Source organism: Mustela nivalis, assembly GCF_964662115.1.
Source record: "Mustela nivalis genome assembly, chromosome: X".
In the NCBI taxonomy this organism is placed as follows: Eukaryota; Metazoa; Chordata; class Mammalia; order Carnivora; family Mustelidae; genus Mustela; species Mustela nivalis.
Genome location: NC_139040.1, coordinates 124,347,354 through 124,365,095, shown reverse-complemented (window position 1 = coordinate 124,365,095; position 17,742 = coordinate 124,347,354). Strand labels below are relative to the sequence as shown.

At 44.5% G+C, this 17,742-nt stretch overlaps 1 protein-coding gene across 12 annotated transcripts in view; it reads left to right on the top strand.

Moving 5' to 3' along the window:
- Window positions 1-2,205: 2,205 nt before the first annotated feature.
- Window positions 2,206-17,742, top strand: part of TLR7 (toll like receptor 7) — an 87,126-nt gene continuing 71,589 nt past the window's right edge. For all 12 annotated transcript variants that reach the window (XM_082717086.1, XM_082717081.1, XM_082717088.1 and 9 more), the window contains exons 1-2: window positions 2,206-2,491; window positions 2,844-2,930. In XM_082717086.1, coding sequence (XP_082573212.1) covers window positions 2,477-2,491; window positions 2,844-2,930 — 102 coding nt within the window. In that variant the 5' untranslated portion in view covers window positions 2,206-2,476. The remainder of the gene's footprint in view (window positions 2,492-2,843; window positions 2,931-17,742) is intronic.

The window sequence follows — 17,742 nt, the reverse complement described above, 5'->3', positions numbered from 1 at the left end:
TTGTCTTTGCTGATCACAAAGCCTCATCCCTCCCTGACAGATGAGAGAATAGATTTACTTTTACATAGTCAAATATCTCAGTGTTTCTTTTCGGACTCTGAGGTTGCTGCTCTTGGGTTTTTGTTTGTTTGCTGTTGTCTTCTTACATGGAATAACTTTCTCATTTAAGATTGTAAAAATCTCTCTCTCTGGTTTTTTTTTTTTTAGTACTTTTAATGTTCAAGGTCTTACATTTAAATTTTTGAACTGTCTGAAGTTAATTTTGATGTAAGAAACAGAGGTAGGACTATAGCTTAATTGTTTGTAAATTTTATTAAGCCAGCCACCCAACATTATTTTAATGATTTCTTTGTCATTGATGTGACTTTAAAATAATGTCCCATATGCGCCTCTTTGCTTAATTCTGACATCTCCTCTCTTTCATTGACACGCTGGGACTGCACTGTCGGCGATGCGGAGTTATAACGCATTTATAAACGAAATCCTCCCATTAGTACCTTTCCAGTTAGAACTTACCTGCCTGTTCTCGCATGTGGTCTTGACCCAGTCCGATCCAGCGCCTCATTTCTATAACAAATATTTACTCTGTGAAAGGAGACGACACTGGGGACATAGTGGGCAAATTGGAATACCAAATCAACACGAGATGATACAGTGGGGTTGTTGTTCATTCTCTGAGGGGTCATCCTTATTTTAGGAGGTAATGTTAATCTTTGGGATAAAGAAAGCCCAGCTGATTTCCAAAACGCCTCCTGTTTCGAGTCAGTCTGGTAAGTCACTCATGGTATTTTGCTGAGGTCGCACACCATTTATAAATCAATTTAAGCAAGATTTCCATTTTTTACAGCGTTGTGGACTCTAGCCCTAACAGCGAGCTATTTCTCTTCATTTATTTACAGCTCCTTCACCATCTCCAGGGTCCGGGCGGGCAACAGCAGCACGCACAAAGAAAGAAATTGATGAATTTAGCAAAGTGTCTTTTAAAGACAGTGTAGACAGGATTCAGGGCAATCAGGGCAGGTCTTCGCAAGCCCAGGCCTCCAGTGGCAAGGGGAAGGAACACTCAGCGGTATTCGGAAAGAGTGCTGTCAAGGAGTCCAAGGTCGCCTGACACGGAGCGGGATGGAAAGGCGGGCAGAGTGGACCTGGCGGCAGGTGGAAAGCCCATAGCCCATGAGGTAGAATATTCTAGTCTCCTGCCTTCTTCCTACTTCCTTCGTTCCTAAACGTTCTGTGCTGGTTTTCTTCCCAAGGAGTTCATATGTTTGTTACTGTTTTCAGTGGGTTATTTCAGGGTGATTTCACTCCTCCTGTTGCCGCTTGGGATCCATCATTGTTTACATGCGAGACAGCGATCCTTTTGCACATGTTGTTTGCACAGCAATTTGGTCTGATAAGAAGACAGTTGATGTTTCCCGCCTGTGTAACTAGTGCTTACCTGCTTTGCATGTCAATTTCAGTATTCGTAAAAATATAATACTATGTTTATTCCTTACTTATTTATTTATTTACTTATTTTTAGTATTCGACGAGTTAATACATACAAAGCAGTTAAAACAGTGTCTGGCTCGTAACAACTCCCCCCGACCCCACCCGTAAATCTCTATTTCTGTTGCATCTAGTCATTTTTCAGCCAATCTGGTGACTTTTCAGTATATTAACCCTGATCACTATCAGCTGATCTCCCCACACCAACTTGCATTTTTCAAATTCTCTCCAGGTGGATGAGGCGGACTCAAGACCTCTAAACGTAACAACCGATCGTTTGCCTGCCTGGTCAAAGGACAAGATCATCGGTGAAGAAGGGGACAGTTCTCACGAAGACCCCACTTTGAGAAGCAAGGCTTCATATGACACCAGGCGACAAGGGCAGCTGACCTATTCTACTGAAGTGAGTCAGCAGCTGGAAGACCTGCCCCTGCTTCCAAACCAAAGGGGCCCTTTTGATGGTGGGGGCGGGGTGTGAAGACAGAGGAAGGTAAATTTAGACCTGTCTCTCTGACATCTACAAGAGCAGTGGCTCTCAACCTGGGGCTCGTTGGCCCCACAGGGGATATTTTGCAATGTCTGGAGACATCTGTGGTCGTCACAACTGGAAGGGCAGTGTTTCTGGCATCTCATGGGGAGGGGTCAGGGGCGCTGCTCAACATCTTACGAGGCGACAAAGAATTATCTCCCCAAAAAGGTCCAGAGAGCTGAGGTTGAGAGGGTTGCCCATTCAGAGAAGGAAGGTCCGCCTCCAGGGTTGTTTGCATTTAGACAAGACATTGCTCCAGTTACGGTGGTAGAAGTAAGAGGAACCTGGTGCTTCTGCAAACCTCCTGTCTGGGGTGGTTTAACAGTCATGCTCCTCCCCGCCCCCCAACCTTGTCCTCGCACTGGAAAGCCCTACGGCTGGTAGCATAGACCTTCTGGGACCCCATGGTCCCTGAGTATCATCTCCTATCTCCGAAGATTCCAGACATAGAATCACTCCATGCAACCCAGAAAGGTATTTTTCCACCCGTGGACAAATTTGGGTAGTGTAATTAGGTGTGTGAGCCGTTCTTCGGGAGTGGGGAGGGCAGGAGAGGGAACCTAAATCATATGCCAAAAAAATTTTTTTTTAATCTAAAGAAAAATTTGGTAGTCTAAAATGTCAATTCTTTGAAGATAATGTCAATTTCATAATATTAGAACTGGTTTTCTGGAGTCTACCTCTAGCTTACATAACTTTGAGGAAGTAAATACTATTAGTGGCTGTTTCCAAGAGCACATTTTCCAGCGACGTCCCAGCGTGTTTTGAAGCTACAGTCCTTTAACCTCTCCGCAATGTAAAATGCAGTGTTTTCTCTTTATCTTAGTTGATGCTGTTGGATCCATCGCATCTTTCCTGCTCTGCTGTCTACAACCAGACTTCTCTATTTCTCTGTGGAAGAAGACTAAAAAGGGTAAGAACAGCCAAGAGTTCCCTAAAAAACTGTTCTCGGTCATCTTGGTGGGAAGAACTGAAACCAGCTGGCCAGAGAGATATTTAAGAATTTGTATTTTAGTTATTTGCGGGGTGGGGGAATCTTCTTTGTCATCGATATTTCATAATCAAGATGAATCATGGTATTATGTAAATTCAGATTAACCAACTCTTGCTCTGTCCAACTTCGGGCCAGAATTAATGCGAGCTGTGGTGGGAGGAACAGAAATCGCTTCTGTGGCCTTCATCTGTCCATCCGATGTTTCCGGCGTTGAAACCATACAAATCACTGAAGTTACTTTGTGCTTTTTCCAGCCTGTGGTGTGCTCTGAGCGAGTACATATGTGGTGGGAGGGGGGGGGGGTACCTAGGACCAGCAGCTCAGGAGACCTGTGCTGGCAAAGAGACCAGGGATGTTGGTGGACAGTCGTGACGGCTTCAAGAGCAGGCTTTGTTTGGAAACTGTTTTGGGGTGGTGGGGAGAGGTCTCGGTAGAGAACTGGGGAGTTCTCTAGAGTAGGGTAGCTGTGTGTGGATGGAAAATGGCAAAAGCAAAACGACAGGGGTGGGGGCGGCTTCTGGATAAACCGACTGGACGGGATTCTTGCTGTGAGCAGGCCAGGGAGGTCAGCGATCACCTGGAGGAGGGGAGGGGTTGAGGGATGTGGGCAGGTATCAAGGATGATCAGAGATCAATGGTGAGGGATTCTCGCTACACTGACCTGACCGGACTGCAACTGGGAAGACCGACCCAGAAGCCCAAAGATCAAGGCCTAGTGACTGCAAGGAGCCCAAGGCCCCAGCCTTACCTTCTCTGTCGAGGCAGAACATTCTAAGAACCTCTCCATGCGCCCTTCCAGGGCCACCAGGAGGCTCAAGTCACAGAATATGTGTTTAAGTTCTTTGCAAGCAGTGTGAGCTATTAGGGATGTCAAAAATTATTCAGAAGAAGACATCGGTGGCCTTTTTCTGAAATTATTTGTCACCCAAATGAGCCTTGATGGAGTACGGTCAGCGGGAGCCCCTGCTGATTTCTAGATCTGAGTGTGGGCCCCATGGCTCATTTTACGACTGAGGGCGAATGAAGGATTAACCACATGGGGGGGGGGGGCTATGTTGCAAAGGAAACAACTGCTTATAGTTTCATTTCCTAGAAACTCAGATGTCTATTTTTATACAAACCCATGCCCACATCTGCCTTTGGCCTTTGAGGGGTGGCATGAGGGCGCCGGTAATAACAGAGAGTGGTCAGGTTTACTGACCCCTCGCTGTGTCGGCCAGACATCGTGCCAAGGGCTTCATGTCTTAGGTTCTGTTTCAGCTTCAAAGCAGCCCTGTGAGGCCCAGATGAGGCTTCAGGAGGTTTTAAGAAGCTTGAGTGGTCTCAGCGGGGAAGCCCAACTCCGGGAGCCGTGCTTGAGCCCCTCTGCTCTGCGCACTTAGACCAAGCCCGTCACACAGCGTTACCCAGGAGACCCTCAGAACCTGTGAAACTCCATAATGATACCTTATTCCTGATGAGTAAAGGGGCACTTGGTAGATCTTTCCTAAGAAAAGACTTGGAAACAGTTTTCAAAAAAAGAGCTACAAGAGGCCAGGAAGCACAGGGAAATGACTCAACCTTATTAATAGTTATAGGCCCTGTCCTTTGATATGGAAACTCCACTTCTAGAACTCTTTTTAAAGACATGATCAAGAATGTGGCAAATTATTTATCAAGGCTGTCAATGCGGCATGGCAAAGAGAATGTCTCGTGCCAAATGTTGGGGAGGGATTACTTAATTGTGGTCCCCATTTAATGGTATCTATACAATCATCAAATCATGTTAATTAACTTTTAAAAATTTAATTTATTTTATAACGAGCTTGCGAACAGGGGTGCTGGGGGTGGGCATGAGCAGAGGGGAGGAAAGAGGGGGGAAGGATCTCAAGCAGATGCTTACTCGATGTTGGTTAATCCGGGAGCATGATTTATACGAACACACATGTTACCTATTTTTCTTAGTAGTTTTGCAAAGGAGCCCCACATTCTGACCATTTTACCGTTGAGAAATCAAGGTGCTCATGAGGTAAAGTGATTCACCAAAGTCCAAGAGCTCTTATGTGGCAGAATAAGAATTTAAGATCAAATCGTTCTGGGACACTTGGGTGGCTCAGTTGGTTGAGCGTCAGACTCTTGATTTCTGCTCAGGTCATGATCTCAGGGTCATGAGATCACGCCCCACATCAGGCTCCACACTCAGCGGGAGAGTCTCTCTCCCTCTGCCTCTGCCCCTCTCCTCCTTCTGTTCGTGCTTTCTTTCTCTTTCTAAAATAAATCAATCTTTAAAAAAAAATGAAATCTTTCCCCCAACAAAACCCTAGCTAAGGCTGGAATGCTTTACACTATGTGAAACAGACAGCAGTATGGAGATCAGTATTAGAAAGAAACGTGTCAGTATGTAGCTGTGGCTAAGCAATTTTAAAAGTAAAAGCATTCTGTTACTCGTAACTATAGCAAATTTCTCTGTGGCCAAGCAAAGAGGTAATGAGAAATTTATTTACTAAATTAAGCAAGCCAGATCATTTCAGCATTTGAAAAATAGTGCTAAAATTAACATAGTCATTACAGATGGACCCAACAGTGTCTTTGCACACCGAGACCGGATCCCTTGTGTCTCCGAAGCTTGCCAAAGCTTAGAGCTGAGCGGCATGTTGTGGCCACAGCTCATACCCTCCTTGCCACCTATGTTTGCACAGCTCCCAAACTAAGAAAACTTTTATGTTCTTAAGTGATTGAAAAAGTCAGAGTAAAGGGGGCACCCAGGTGGCTCAGTGGGTTAAGCGTCTGCCTTCGGCTCAGGTCATGATCCCAGGGTCTGGGGATTGAGTGAGTCATGCATCAGACTCCCTGCTCAGAGGGGAGCCTGCTTCTCCCTCTCCCTCTGCCCCTTACCCTCTTTCACACACTCTCTCTCTCAAATAAATAAACTTTAAAAAAAAAAAGAGTCAGAAGAAGAATACTATTTCATGACCCATCCCAGTTACTTTAAATTCAAACTTTAGTGCCCACAGTTTTATTGTTTGTTCAGAGGTTGTCTCTAATCGCCTTCGCACAACATGGCAATCTCCTTGCTGGTTGAGTAGTTGTGACAGACACTGGATGGCCAGCAAAACATAAATTCTAACTGGCCCCTTACAGAAACATGTGCCAATGGTTTGGTGGTGGTTTAAGGGAAGCAAGCAGACTAGATGTAAGGTCAAATAAGATTTAATATCTTCTGGTCTTTGGTGCTTGTTGTGATGCATAATAGCCATCAAGCTGCTAATTTATCTAAGACTTCTTTATATCATTTTATTCTTTTATTTTGAAAACTAGGCCTGTTGGGCTAAAATGGTAGGAAATAAATGATCAAAAGTCTCTATTTTTAGAATAAGTCGGTTATATCCTCATACTTTTTTTTTTTGGTTATATAATGAGACTTTGACATTTATGGTAATTATACTTTACAGAGATTAGCCTATAATTAAGAAATCTTTCAAAATTTGTAACAAAAAAGGGTGGTTATTTTGTCAAAAATTTATTAGGGTAATTCCAAGTGGGGCCTCAGTCTATAAAGCAAATAGAAAAAGAAGGAAATCAGAGGCTCCTGAGGTAAAATGATTCACTAAAGTTAAGTTTAACTTCCTTATTCTTGGGGCTTGGAGCAAGGAGCCTGAGGTGGGGCTCGATCCCAGGACTCTGGGATCATGACCTGAGCCGAAGGCAGACGCTTAACAACTGAGCCACCCATTGTGTTAAGAAAGCCTGTGCGGCTCCTGGGCTGGAGCCAGATGGCCCTGTGGGAGCAGGGGAAGGAGCTAAGGAGGTTGCCCGAGAGGAGAACCTGTTTCCGCAGGGTGGGATGTTGGGCTCCTGATCTCGAGTAGGAATCTAGGGCCTTGCTGGTTTGCTGGCTGGAACCACATGAGTTGACCTTGAGGGGAGAAACAGTTGTCTGAAAAACGAGCTTTCGGCTTTCTGGCAGTTTCAACCTCATTAACCCCTAGGGGCACAGTTTCAATATCAACATGGCAAAAGGTGAGTGAATTCAAATTCCCGGGTTTCCAGCAAATGTTCCCCAACAACCAGCCTCTTCCATGGCCCTTTCTGATTATTTTCCAGCCAGGCCTCACCTCTGGTTCAACCCAGCCCGGCCAGTCCCAGGATCCCCCACGGGGAGATGAGACCCCTGTCTTCCCTGGCTGGCCTAAAGCTCCCGCCACCAGAAATGCCTTTTCCGATACCCTTTTCAACACTAGGGCGACTTGGCTTTTTATTTTCCCCCCTGTGTGACCCTGGAGCTGTTGTCCCCTGAAGCCTGGCAAACAGTAGCCCCAGGGGGCACCCCGTCTGTTGGCCTCCTGACCCGCCGGCTGGGTAAAGGAATGGCAGTGCGCATGGCGGTCATTGTTCCCCGGCCGCCAGCATCCCCATCTCAAGATGGATTTCCCCCTCCGTGACGGATGTGACTGAGAGGAATGAAATCAAAGCAGAGTGTAGCTCTGCAAAGCCTGTGAGAGAAAGAGCCCAAGGGGAGGGCAAATGACCTACAGAAAGGTGAGGGGCTTGGGAGGTGTTGGTTCCTTGTTGCCACTGGGGAGGGATTGGTTCCTTGTTGCCACTGGGTAATCACGGGTTTCCTCGTGTGCTCTGTCTGCGGCGGGGCTCCCCTGAAAACCCCTCCCTCACAGGCGTGGTGGGGCCCGGAGCCTCAGCCGCTGCGAGCTGTGTTTCCGGCTCCATGTGGCTCTTCAATATGGCGGCCACAGCGTAGCCAGGCCTTTTCCAAGGCTGGTGGCTCAGGGCCCTGCAGAAAGTGGGGAGACAGAGAAATCGAGAGAGAATGAGCCCTAGGTGAAGTGAAACCCCTATTCCCTTTTCCATCCTAGCCTTAGAAGTCCCATGGCATCACTTCTGCTGCTGCTCTCCATGGAAACACTCAGAAAAGCCCTCCTGGGTTCCAAGAAGGATGGGAGATGTGTGACCAGATGTGTGGATTCCTCCACTAGGGTTGAGAGTTTTCTGCTCCTGGCTAGGGCCCGCCTCCCTGCTGGAGCACTACGTCTCCTCCTTGCTCTCCTGCTCAGGGTCAACATTCCATTCTCTGTCCTTTCTCTCCAAGTCGTCATCCTTGTCATTGTCGTCCTCGTCATCATCGTGAATGCTTTTTGGTGTTTTGTTTTGCTTCATTCTCACCAGCCTTATAACATGCTGTTCTTTCTCTCATCCTAAAATAAATTCTTTTGACCCTACTGGCCCTGTGAATGCCTGCCAGTGTCTTTCTTCCCCTTTATAGGAAATTTCCCAGAAATGTTTGCTATTTCCAATCCCTCATTCTTCCAAGAGCTTTGAAGTCTTATTTTCTTTGGCTTCACCTTCAAAATATATCCAGTATCTGGCAAATTCTCATCACCTACACCCTTGCCAGCTGGGTCTGTTGCTTGAAATCCCGCAATAGGCTCTTGACTGGCCTCGGTCCTTCCGCCTTTGCCCCTCATTATCTGTTCTCCACACAGCAACCAGCATGAGCCTTACAAAATATAGGTCAGGCCGTGTCGCTCTTCAGCATTCCACTCCGTAAAAACCACCATCCTTCCTTGGAACGGTCGGCAGGGCCCGCCATGCTTGGTGAGGGGCTACGGACCCCCTCTTTGATCATCTCCTATCCTTCTTCTCCTCCCCTTGTTCCTGGCACACCCATCTCGTGGCCATTCTTGTAAATATTCCAGCACAATTTTCCGTCTTTGCATGAGGTTTGTCCCTCTGGAATGCTTTTTCCCTGGACAGAGCTGCCTGGTCAACTTCCTCCTTCCCTGAAGATCCTTGCTCACATGTCAGCTTCTCAGTGATGTCTCCCCAAGCCACCCAGTTGTGGTCACAAGCCTGCTGCACATGCCTGACCCCCTTCCCCCTGCCCTGCGCTTTCTTTCTAACCCTTACCAACTGACATCCATGGGATGGTTACTGTTCTTTTTCAGTTTATTATTTGGAGAACATAAGCTTCGGAAAGAGCAGGAATCTCTTCTGTTTGGTCCACTGATGTGACCCAACACTTAGAAGTGGTTACCTGGTATGTGGCGGGAATCAATCAAAACTTGTTGAAATGTTCATTTTTCATAATTTCCTCCTTTTGTTATGCTAAGGTTTATTACTTGCTTTGGATTCTCTAAAATGTTTTTAAGATAAAAGTAATACATGTTCTTTATGAAAAAAAAAAACAAAACCCTCAAGGAATAGTGGATATCACATGTTCTTGCTCTCTCTCTCTCTCTCAAATAAGTAGATCTTAAAAAAAAAAAAAAACTCTAGGGGCACCTGGGTGGCTTAGTCGGTTAAGCACCTGCCTTCAGCTCAGGTCATGATCTCAGGGTCCTGGCATCGAGCCCCACATCAGGCTCTCTGCTCAACAGGAAGCCTGCTTCCCCCTCTCTCTCTGCCTGCCTCTCTGCCTACTTGTGCTCTCTCTCTCTTTCAAATAAATAAATAAAATCTAAAAAAAAAACAAAAAACCTCTAAATAGCACAATATGGAAACCTTACAATGCTCAGAATCCTTGAGATGAAATGGAAGTTAAAGCAAGACACAGGCTCACATGCCGAGTGCATTGGCTGTAACTGTATGAGGGAACTTGAAGAGGATGGGTCAGCGTGGCATGGGCTCTTGGTTCAGTTGCCTCTCCGATCACTACCTCTTCATCAGGGAAATGGGAATATTTCTATGTCCTTTCAATTTCACTGTCAGGGCTCAGTGATGTAGTATCAGTACCGTGTCTTCTTCAGCATCTGGCATGTAATAAGCATGTGATAAAAGGCAGCTGTTATAAAAAAAAATGGCTGATGACTGTTCAGTGTGAATTCCACATTTTCCATTTTAACAAAAAGAGGTAACTGATGAGAGAGGAGGACACCTGTGCATACAGAGTCAAACATTCCCATTTTACCCATGTTTAGCTCACTAATTGAGCATCCAAATTTACCAGCGTATTTGCCTGTGTAATTAGCTGTGATTTGTAGCCAACGCTGAGCTTATGTCCTGGTGTATTCGGTTACTTTACAAATCAAATTACCAAAGGGCACTGTCTTTAGGCAGTTGTTGCCCAAAAAGCAAGCAAAACAAAATATTGTGGATTATTTGCACCAGATGAAAAAATAGGTCTGCCTCAACACTGAGTGAACTCTTTTTCAAGACTTTTTTTTGTTCATATATTTTAATTAATCTCTATATATTTATTTATTTTAGAGAGAAAGCAAGAGCACTAGCGTGAGCGTGAGAATGAGAACAAGCAGGGGGAGGGAGAGGGAGATAATCTCTAGCAGACTCCGAGTTGAATGTGGATCCCAGTGCAGGGCTGGCTCCCATGACCCTGAGATCATGACCTAAGCCAAAACCACATGTCAGACACTCAACCGATGGAGCCACTTGGGTGCCGCAAAACTTCACATCTTTCAATCATCTTCTCAAGAATATCTTTTAAATTTGGAAGCCTCCAAGGGTATTATTTCTCTTTAAAACATTTAGAAAGGTTTTGTTCATTGAGTCCATTTTTCTTTCCTCCTTTGCTTGATCAGAATCCAACCTCTCATTGTGGTTCAACTTCCCTTTGGCACCGATGGGAGAATGCGAACTCGAACTCGCTGGTACCTCTGAGTTCCAGGCTCCTGGTGCAGCAGACATGGAAAACCCAGAGACCTCCTGCCTGCCGTAGAGCATCACAAGGGCCAGCTGGCCTGGGGATCAGCTATAGAGCATAGGCTGTGCTTGTTCCCAAGGGAGACATGTGAGCTCTGCGCTCTCACTGGGGTTTCAGGTTCAAGGGAACAGAACTGAGAAAGAATCGAGTAGAAGACCTTGTGCAGTTCCACTTCCCATGGCCTTCCTCTGCCACTGTTGACTTCCTTTCTGTGGCACTTTCCCACTTTACCCCTTTCTTTTAAAGGTCCCAAGGCCTCCTGTTGTCTCCTCAGTTCCTTGCCTTGTTTCTGACCTTTGGAGTACTTTGCTATTCATGATCATTCAATATGTGTCTTCTGTGGGATCTTAAGAAAGTTCAAAGCCTTGATTTATTCAGTAGCTATTGATCTCATGCTCACTATGTGGCAGGCATCATAATGATAGAGTACATATAAAGACAAGCAAGGTTCTGGACCTAAGAGCATTCACCATCTAGAGGGAGGAATGGTGCACTGACATGGAGCCTTCCAGAAAGGTGGTATAACAGAGCAGTCAAAGGCGCCAGCTCTGTTTCTGAATTATTTGAGTCTTACCTTAGGCCGGTTCTGTAGGCTCTGCATTTCACCCTCCTTGTTGCAAACAAACCTATTTCTTAGAATTGCAATGATGATGAAATCATTTGTTAAATGCTGTTGCTTGAAATTGGTGTCAGTGAACAGAGTTACAGGCTTTGTAGGCAATATGATTTCTTCTCATATTTGGCGATCTTGGGTTGAATTTCTTAGCATTAATTCTATGCACAAGTTTAATACGGCCCAAGATTTTTGTCTAGACCAGGGGTTTGCAAACTACTGCCTGTGTTTATATGGCTCATGAGCCAAGGATGGTTTTTACAACTTTAATGAGTTACGTTCTAAATGGTAATTTAAATACCCACATAATCATCTCAATTTTGCCTAGAATATTTTCTCTCTGCTTTTCGCAGAAAAAGCTCACCATACTTTGGTCTAAAGAACGTTGGGTATTTAAATTACCATTTAGAATGAAACTGCATTTTAAAATTACATTTAATTTTGATTAATTTAAATTTAAATAGCCACATGTGACTGGTGGCTATCATATTAGACAGAGCAGCTCCAGGCCATTTTAAGTGTAAAGATTCTGTATTTTGTCAATGTCCCTCAGTCTCAATGTCATCAGCTCCCTAGAGGCTGTATGAGTCAAGGGGAAGACAGCATTCCTAATCAGATTCTTTGCCCTGGACTGATTTCTGTTGTCTGCTGGAAAATACTTAATGGAAAAATGTTTGAAAAATGCATGTGAGCCCACACTTACGTCCTCTTAAGGCTGTTAAGGCTATTATCTCTGTCCATTCGTCTGCTTTCATCTAGGGTAAAGCAGGAGGCTTTTTCAGCCCTCAAGGCTTCAGATTAAGGAAGTCTTAATCAACTTTAGAGTTCTGGTGGTAGGCAGACAAAACCTCACTTGGCAGAGCTGTACTTTCTTCCATCCCTGCTTGCAGATGGCTGACTGCAGCCACGGCTCATGCCTCTCCCAAGATGGCCGAAAACAGTCAGAAGCCCTCGACGTGCATCATCGTTCTGAATCTTGCCAAACCATTTCCCCTAAAAGTAAAGTCACGAGTCACAGTTGACATTTCAAGGCTGTGCAGCCCAGTGACCGTAGTTCACAATATTGTGTATTTGAAAGTTGCTAAGGGAGTAGATCTTAAAAGTTTTCACCACAACAAAAAAGAGTTGTAATGATGTGAGGTGATGGATGTTAACTAGATTTACTGTGATCATTTTGCCAGATATGTGTTTATCAAATCATCATGTTGAACACCTTAAGCCACCATGATGTTATATGTTAATTGTATCTCCATAAAACTGGGAAAATAAAACAAAAGTCACAGTTGATGCATGTTCTGCCTTCCAAGATGGCATGGGTGATAGTTATTTTGCAATGGTGTGACATGGGTTGCTAGCTTTCCAGGCTCTGACGTCTGAATCTGTCTTGCCCATAGCCTAATAACATCAATGTCACATATTTTCCATTCTTTCATGAGCAGAAGTTTACTTCCAAGTTCTAAATCCTGCACTGGCTGAAAGTAGGTTTACATTTGTACAATAGAAAGTCCAATTAATTCTGGCTTAGTATAAAAACTTTGTGATTTCTCATAAGCCCCTAGAGTTCAGCAGTTCTGAGCCATTATTTACACTCTTCTCTATGAGATCATGCAAGGATCTGGGCACTCTGGCTCATCTACCTTGTTGCTTCATCGTCCCTATAGCACATTTTCCTTATTTGCAAAATTCAACATAGGTGGCTACAACACCCATATTACAAGAAGCCAGATGGAAGTAGACAGAAGGAGAAGAGCCCCTCCGTTTAAGGACATATCCCAGAAATTGCACATCTCGCTTCCTCTTCCATCACATTGGCTTTAACTTAGTCACGAGGCCATGCTTAGCTGCAAGGGAGTCTGGGAAATAGACTCTAATAAGGGAGACTCTATCACTACGAGATGAAAGTAAGGGGACAAAGATATGGAGAGAGATTTAATTTGATGAGGAGGATAAAAATAACTAATTTAAAGTATCAGAAAATACCCTGTGGAATAAGAACACAAGCATCAACATCTTGTCTAGAAAGAACGAATGGTCTTTCCATGTTTTCAGTTTAAATCCATACTTTTTTTTGTCGCTCCTCCTCTGTGTTTTGCGCTCTTTAAGGGCAGGAGCTGTGTGTTTATTGCCCCTAGTAGGTATTCAATAAATATTTGTCAAATCAAAGAAAGAATATGCCAGTGGAATTCTGATTTTTTTTAAATAAATTCTTTCTCACCAGTTACTTGGTATGATTCCTAGCTAAGGAATTTTTGGGGAATTTTCTGGTCCAGGTCCACTGTCTCAGTCTTGGTCCTTGGTGTGCTCGTATTGTTGTTTCCGGGTCTGCCATTTTCTTGGAGGGGGCTCTTTTGCTGAGCACAGTGGCTGCCTCATGAGGGGACATGGGTAGTGGAGTCCCGAGCCAGGACTGGGAGCCCATTCTTCCAGTCCTCAGTCCGAAGTGTTGTTTCACATCATGCATAATCAGGGCAGTAGCAGATGAGAAGAGGGAGTGAATACTTCTGTCTAGATCGATCCCAGAGAGTGTCTTGAAGAAGGCGGGTTCAAACTGAGCAGTAGAAAGCAGAGCTCCTGAAACTTCTTTCCCCAGGGAATCCTCAGGCAAATAGAAGAGATAGAATGTGGTCTCTTGTCAAGTCTGGGGCTGTAGCCTAAAACAACCTACTCCAAGGAGAAATCTGTTGGAAGTATTTTGCTTTATTTCATTCATGCATGCATTCATTCTTCTATTCATGTGTTTAGCAAACATAATGCAACATGAATTAAATGCCAGGCACTGTTTTACACAAGGACACACAAAGCCTTGCTCTCTTACAGCTTACCTTCTCATGCAGGGTAGACATTAAGCAAATAGCACGCAAGTTATAAGCAGATAAGCTATCAGCAAGGTGATTTCTGACAGTGTTATGGGCCATGAAGGAAATAAAGCAGGGTGATCTAGTAGGTACTCTCCTAGATCTAGTGGACTCACCTGTAAAATGGAAATTAATAATAGAGGTCCACAGTTGCAAAATCCCCAGAATGAAAGCTTTGTTGTAACTCAGTCAATGGCAAACACATGACCTGAATTCATTTGGAGGTGAATCTTGATCAGAACAGAACAAGCTAGTTCTTTCCTTGCTTGAGTCCTTGTGGGCTTGCTCACTGGCTTTTCTTGATTTCCCTCCCTTCCTTTATTCCCCACTTAGTGTGGAAAATTCTTTGTTTCACTGCACAAATGTGTGTGTGTGTGATTATGGGATGTTGCCCTGGGACCCCGTAATTATATAATATGTAGATACATATATCACATTACCTTCTATGATCTGGAAAGTTCTTAGTTCCAAAACACATCTAGCCCCAAAGGTTTTGGGGAAGGATTGTGGATCTGTAGTACCACTTACATGTGGTTATTAAGAGGATTTCATGAGTTAATGTATTTAAACACTGAAAATGATATTAAGAATATAGTAAGTGCTACCTAAGCTAACAAACGTTACTGTCACTTTCACTAGTACTACATGGAAGGGTACTGGGTGAGTTGGCCAGAGGTCTGTCCGAATATGTGCTATCTGTGCAGACACCTAAGGGATGAGAATGACCCGGCTGTGGGAAGAGGAGGAGAAAGATAATTTCAGGAAGAGGGAACAGCAAGTGCCAAGCCTGGATCGAATGCAGAACAGAGAACAGGCCAGATGTCTGGCATGTGGTCAAAGAAGGGGAAGGAGGGTTCAAGGTCATGGTCATAGGCTGGAATCAGAACATGCATGATATAAGCAATAATAAGGATTTAAAGTATAATAGGAAGTCATTGTAGTTCATGAGTTTCATGTTTATAAAGACTCTCATGCCATTTGAGGAATGGAATTTTTAGGGGACCGTTTGGGAGTATCTTGAGGTAGTCCAGGTAAGACCTAATGGCTAACGGCAGGAAGGCGGTGGTAGTAGACAAGGAGAAAAATGGACAGGTGCAAGAAAAGTTTAGAGATAAGGGAGAAAAAAAGACTTTCTGATTAATTTTTCCTGCTAGTTCATACTATGTCCATATGTAGAGGCTAACAACGTCACAGTTGGGGCGCCTGGGTGGCTCGGTTGTTAAGCATCTGCCTTCAGCTCAGATCATGATCCCGGGGTCCTGGGATCAAGCCCCCCATTGGGCTCCCTGCTCGGTGGAGAGCCTGCTTCTCCCTCTCCCAATCCCCCTGCTTGTGTTCCCTCTCTAGCTGTCGCTCTCTTTCTCTCTGTCAACTACATAAATTTAAAAATACCTTTAAAAAATTAAAAAATAAAATAAAAATGTCACAGTCATTGTTGCAGGCGTGTGTGTTAAGGGCAGGGTTCTGCACATCTCTCCCCAACTCCGCATTCAGTGATATCACACTGGCAGCTCACACTATGGCAACTGGCCGATGCTATAAATCAGGACTTCACAAATCAGAGATGTGGGTTAGGAGAGGACAGCGGTTGTTAAACATTTCCAAACTCACCACTGTTCATTTTTCTATAACTGAGTTGTCTTCATCTTAGAGCATCCATGTCCCCCCATCACCGAAATACTTAAACTAGGCGTATTCTGGAAACTCTGTGGTGGTGATTGGTATCACTTCCTGTGTTTAACTCTGCTAATTCAGGGATCCTCCCAGTTCCTCCCCAGAGCTCATCTAGGTTCCTGGGAGTGGGATCCGAAGAGCGCACCTGGTTCACACTTTGCCCTCTATTCATTCTGGCCCCCTTCACAGCAGTACTTGTCACCTTCTGATACTGGGGTTCATGCACCCATCATGTCTTCTGACAGAAGCATAGCCGGAGATGCAGTCCAGGGTCTGGGATCCTTTTATCAGGGACCATAAAAATAGCTCGCTCTGCTTCTCTCCTTTGTCCATCTTGACTCAACCCCTCTTCCCTGAGTGATGAACATTTCTCCTCAATCTTTGAGTAGATCACTGCTCCAGGGAGATAGACCATATTTATCTAAGGGTCTCCTGCATACCCTGGCCTAGTACCATATCTTCCCAGGGATTCAAATACTCCAGATTGGGAGGTAAAGCCTTAAAGGAATTAGAATTCCTAAATAGAATGAGAGAAAAGGAAAGCTCAGGGAAAACCTGCTTACTGACCTTTCTATTAGAGGATCTAAGGGAAGGAGGCATTTGGTTTATGAGATTTCAGTACAATTGGCTGATTCAGTCAACTGGGAAGACAAAAGCACTCACTGATCTAGAAGCCTGTTGTAGAGATCCACACTGGATCATTCAATGGACTAGCACCAGTTAAACCAAAGCCAGTGTTTTGGAGTAAAATATTGATAGAAATCCTGAAACTTGAGGGCATGTCCCTGGTTAAACCACCTTCTAAGGCAGGGCCAGTTCAAGTTAATATGGTGACTAGCAAAGCTCTTCAGTACTTCCCATACCACTTTTCAAGGTCTTTCTCCTCAGGGTCCTACTGTCTCTCATGCTAAACCTGGTTGCCAAAGAATCACCATTACGGGTAGATTTCCATATGTGCCAGTTTGCCTGGGAGAGTCTTGGTTTTCTGCCTATAGCCTTAGCGTAATTATTACTAGGCTTCCCCTTCCTTTCACTCCCATAAGTATCGTCTTTGATCAGTCAGGTCTCACCCAGGCAATGCTCAACTCTGCTCTCTTCTTTTCCAAATTCATGTAATGTAAAGCCAAAGCGTAGGGAAAATGTTCATTCCCAGATCATCTTGGATTTCCAAAAACAGTCCAAGAGGAAAGCCAGCTCATAGAATGGCAGCACCAAAATGACAACTGAGTGTCCTTGGTCAAATCAGCTACCATCGCTGAGCTAGGTCTTCATCTGTAAAATGGGGATAATGGCTCTCTTACTTTTTCTACTTACAATATTAAGAAGCTTGAATATTGTGAAAGCCTCTTGCAATGTGTGCTAGAGCAGGATTATTAGTGAGCAAAACATAACTGCATAAAGTCTTTTTTTTTTAAGGTTTTATTTATTAGAGAGAGAGAGAGAGCGCGCACACAAGCAGGGGCAGAGGCAGAGGGAGAAGGAGAAACAGGCACCCAGCTGAAAAGGGAGCCTGATGTGGGGCTCGATCCCAGGACCCTGGGATCCCGACCTGAGCTGAAGGCAGATGCTTAACCGACTGAGTCACCCAGGCACCCCTGCACTAAACTCTTAATGTGTCATTCTTCCCAATATATTTTCATTTTAATATTCCTTCATCCACCAATTTCAGACTTGGGTAGCTATTTGATAGTTCCTTTGTTTTACTATTTTAAATAACAGTGGACAGGAAAACGCTGCTTCTACCACCTTCAAAGCTATGGAATCGAAAAGCTAACATGCTAAAAGCTGAACATGTAACTCGAGCATGATGAATCCCCGTCATGGGGCAAGTACAGTCGTGAGACGTGGGGAGATGCCCTTCAGGCCTTTGAGAATAAGACCTGGGTTGTTTATTTGCAACAGTAGCAAAACAGAGGCAGCAGATGGGAAATTTTAAAT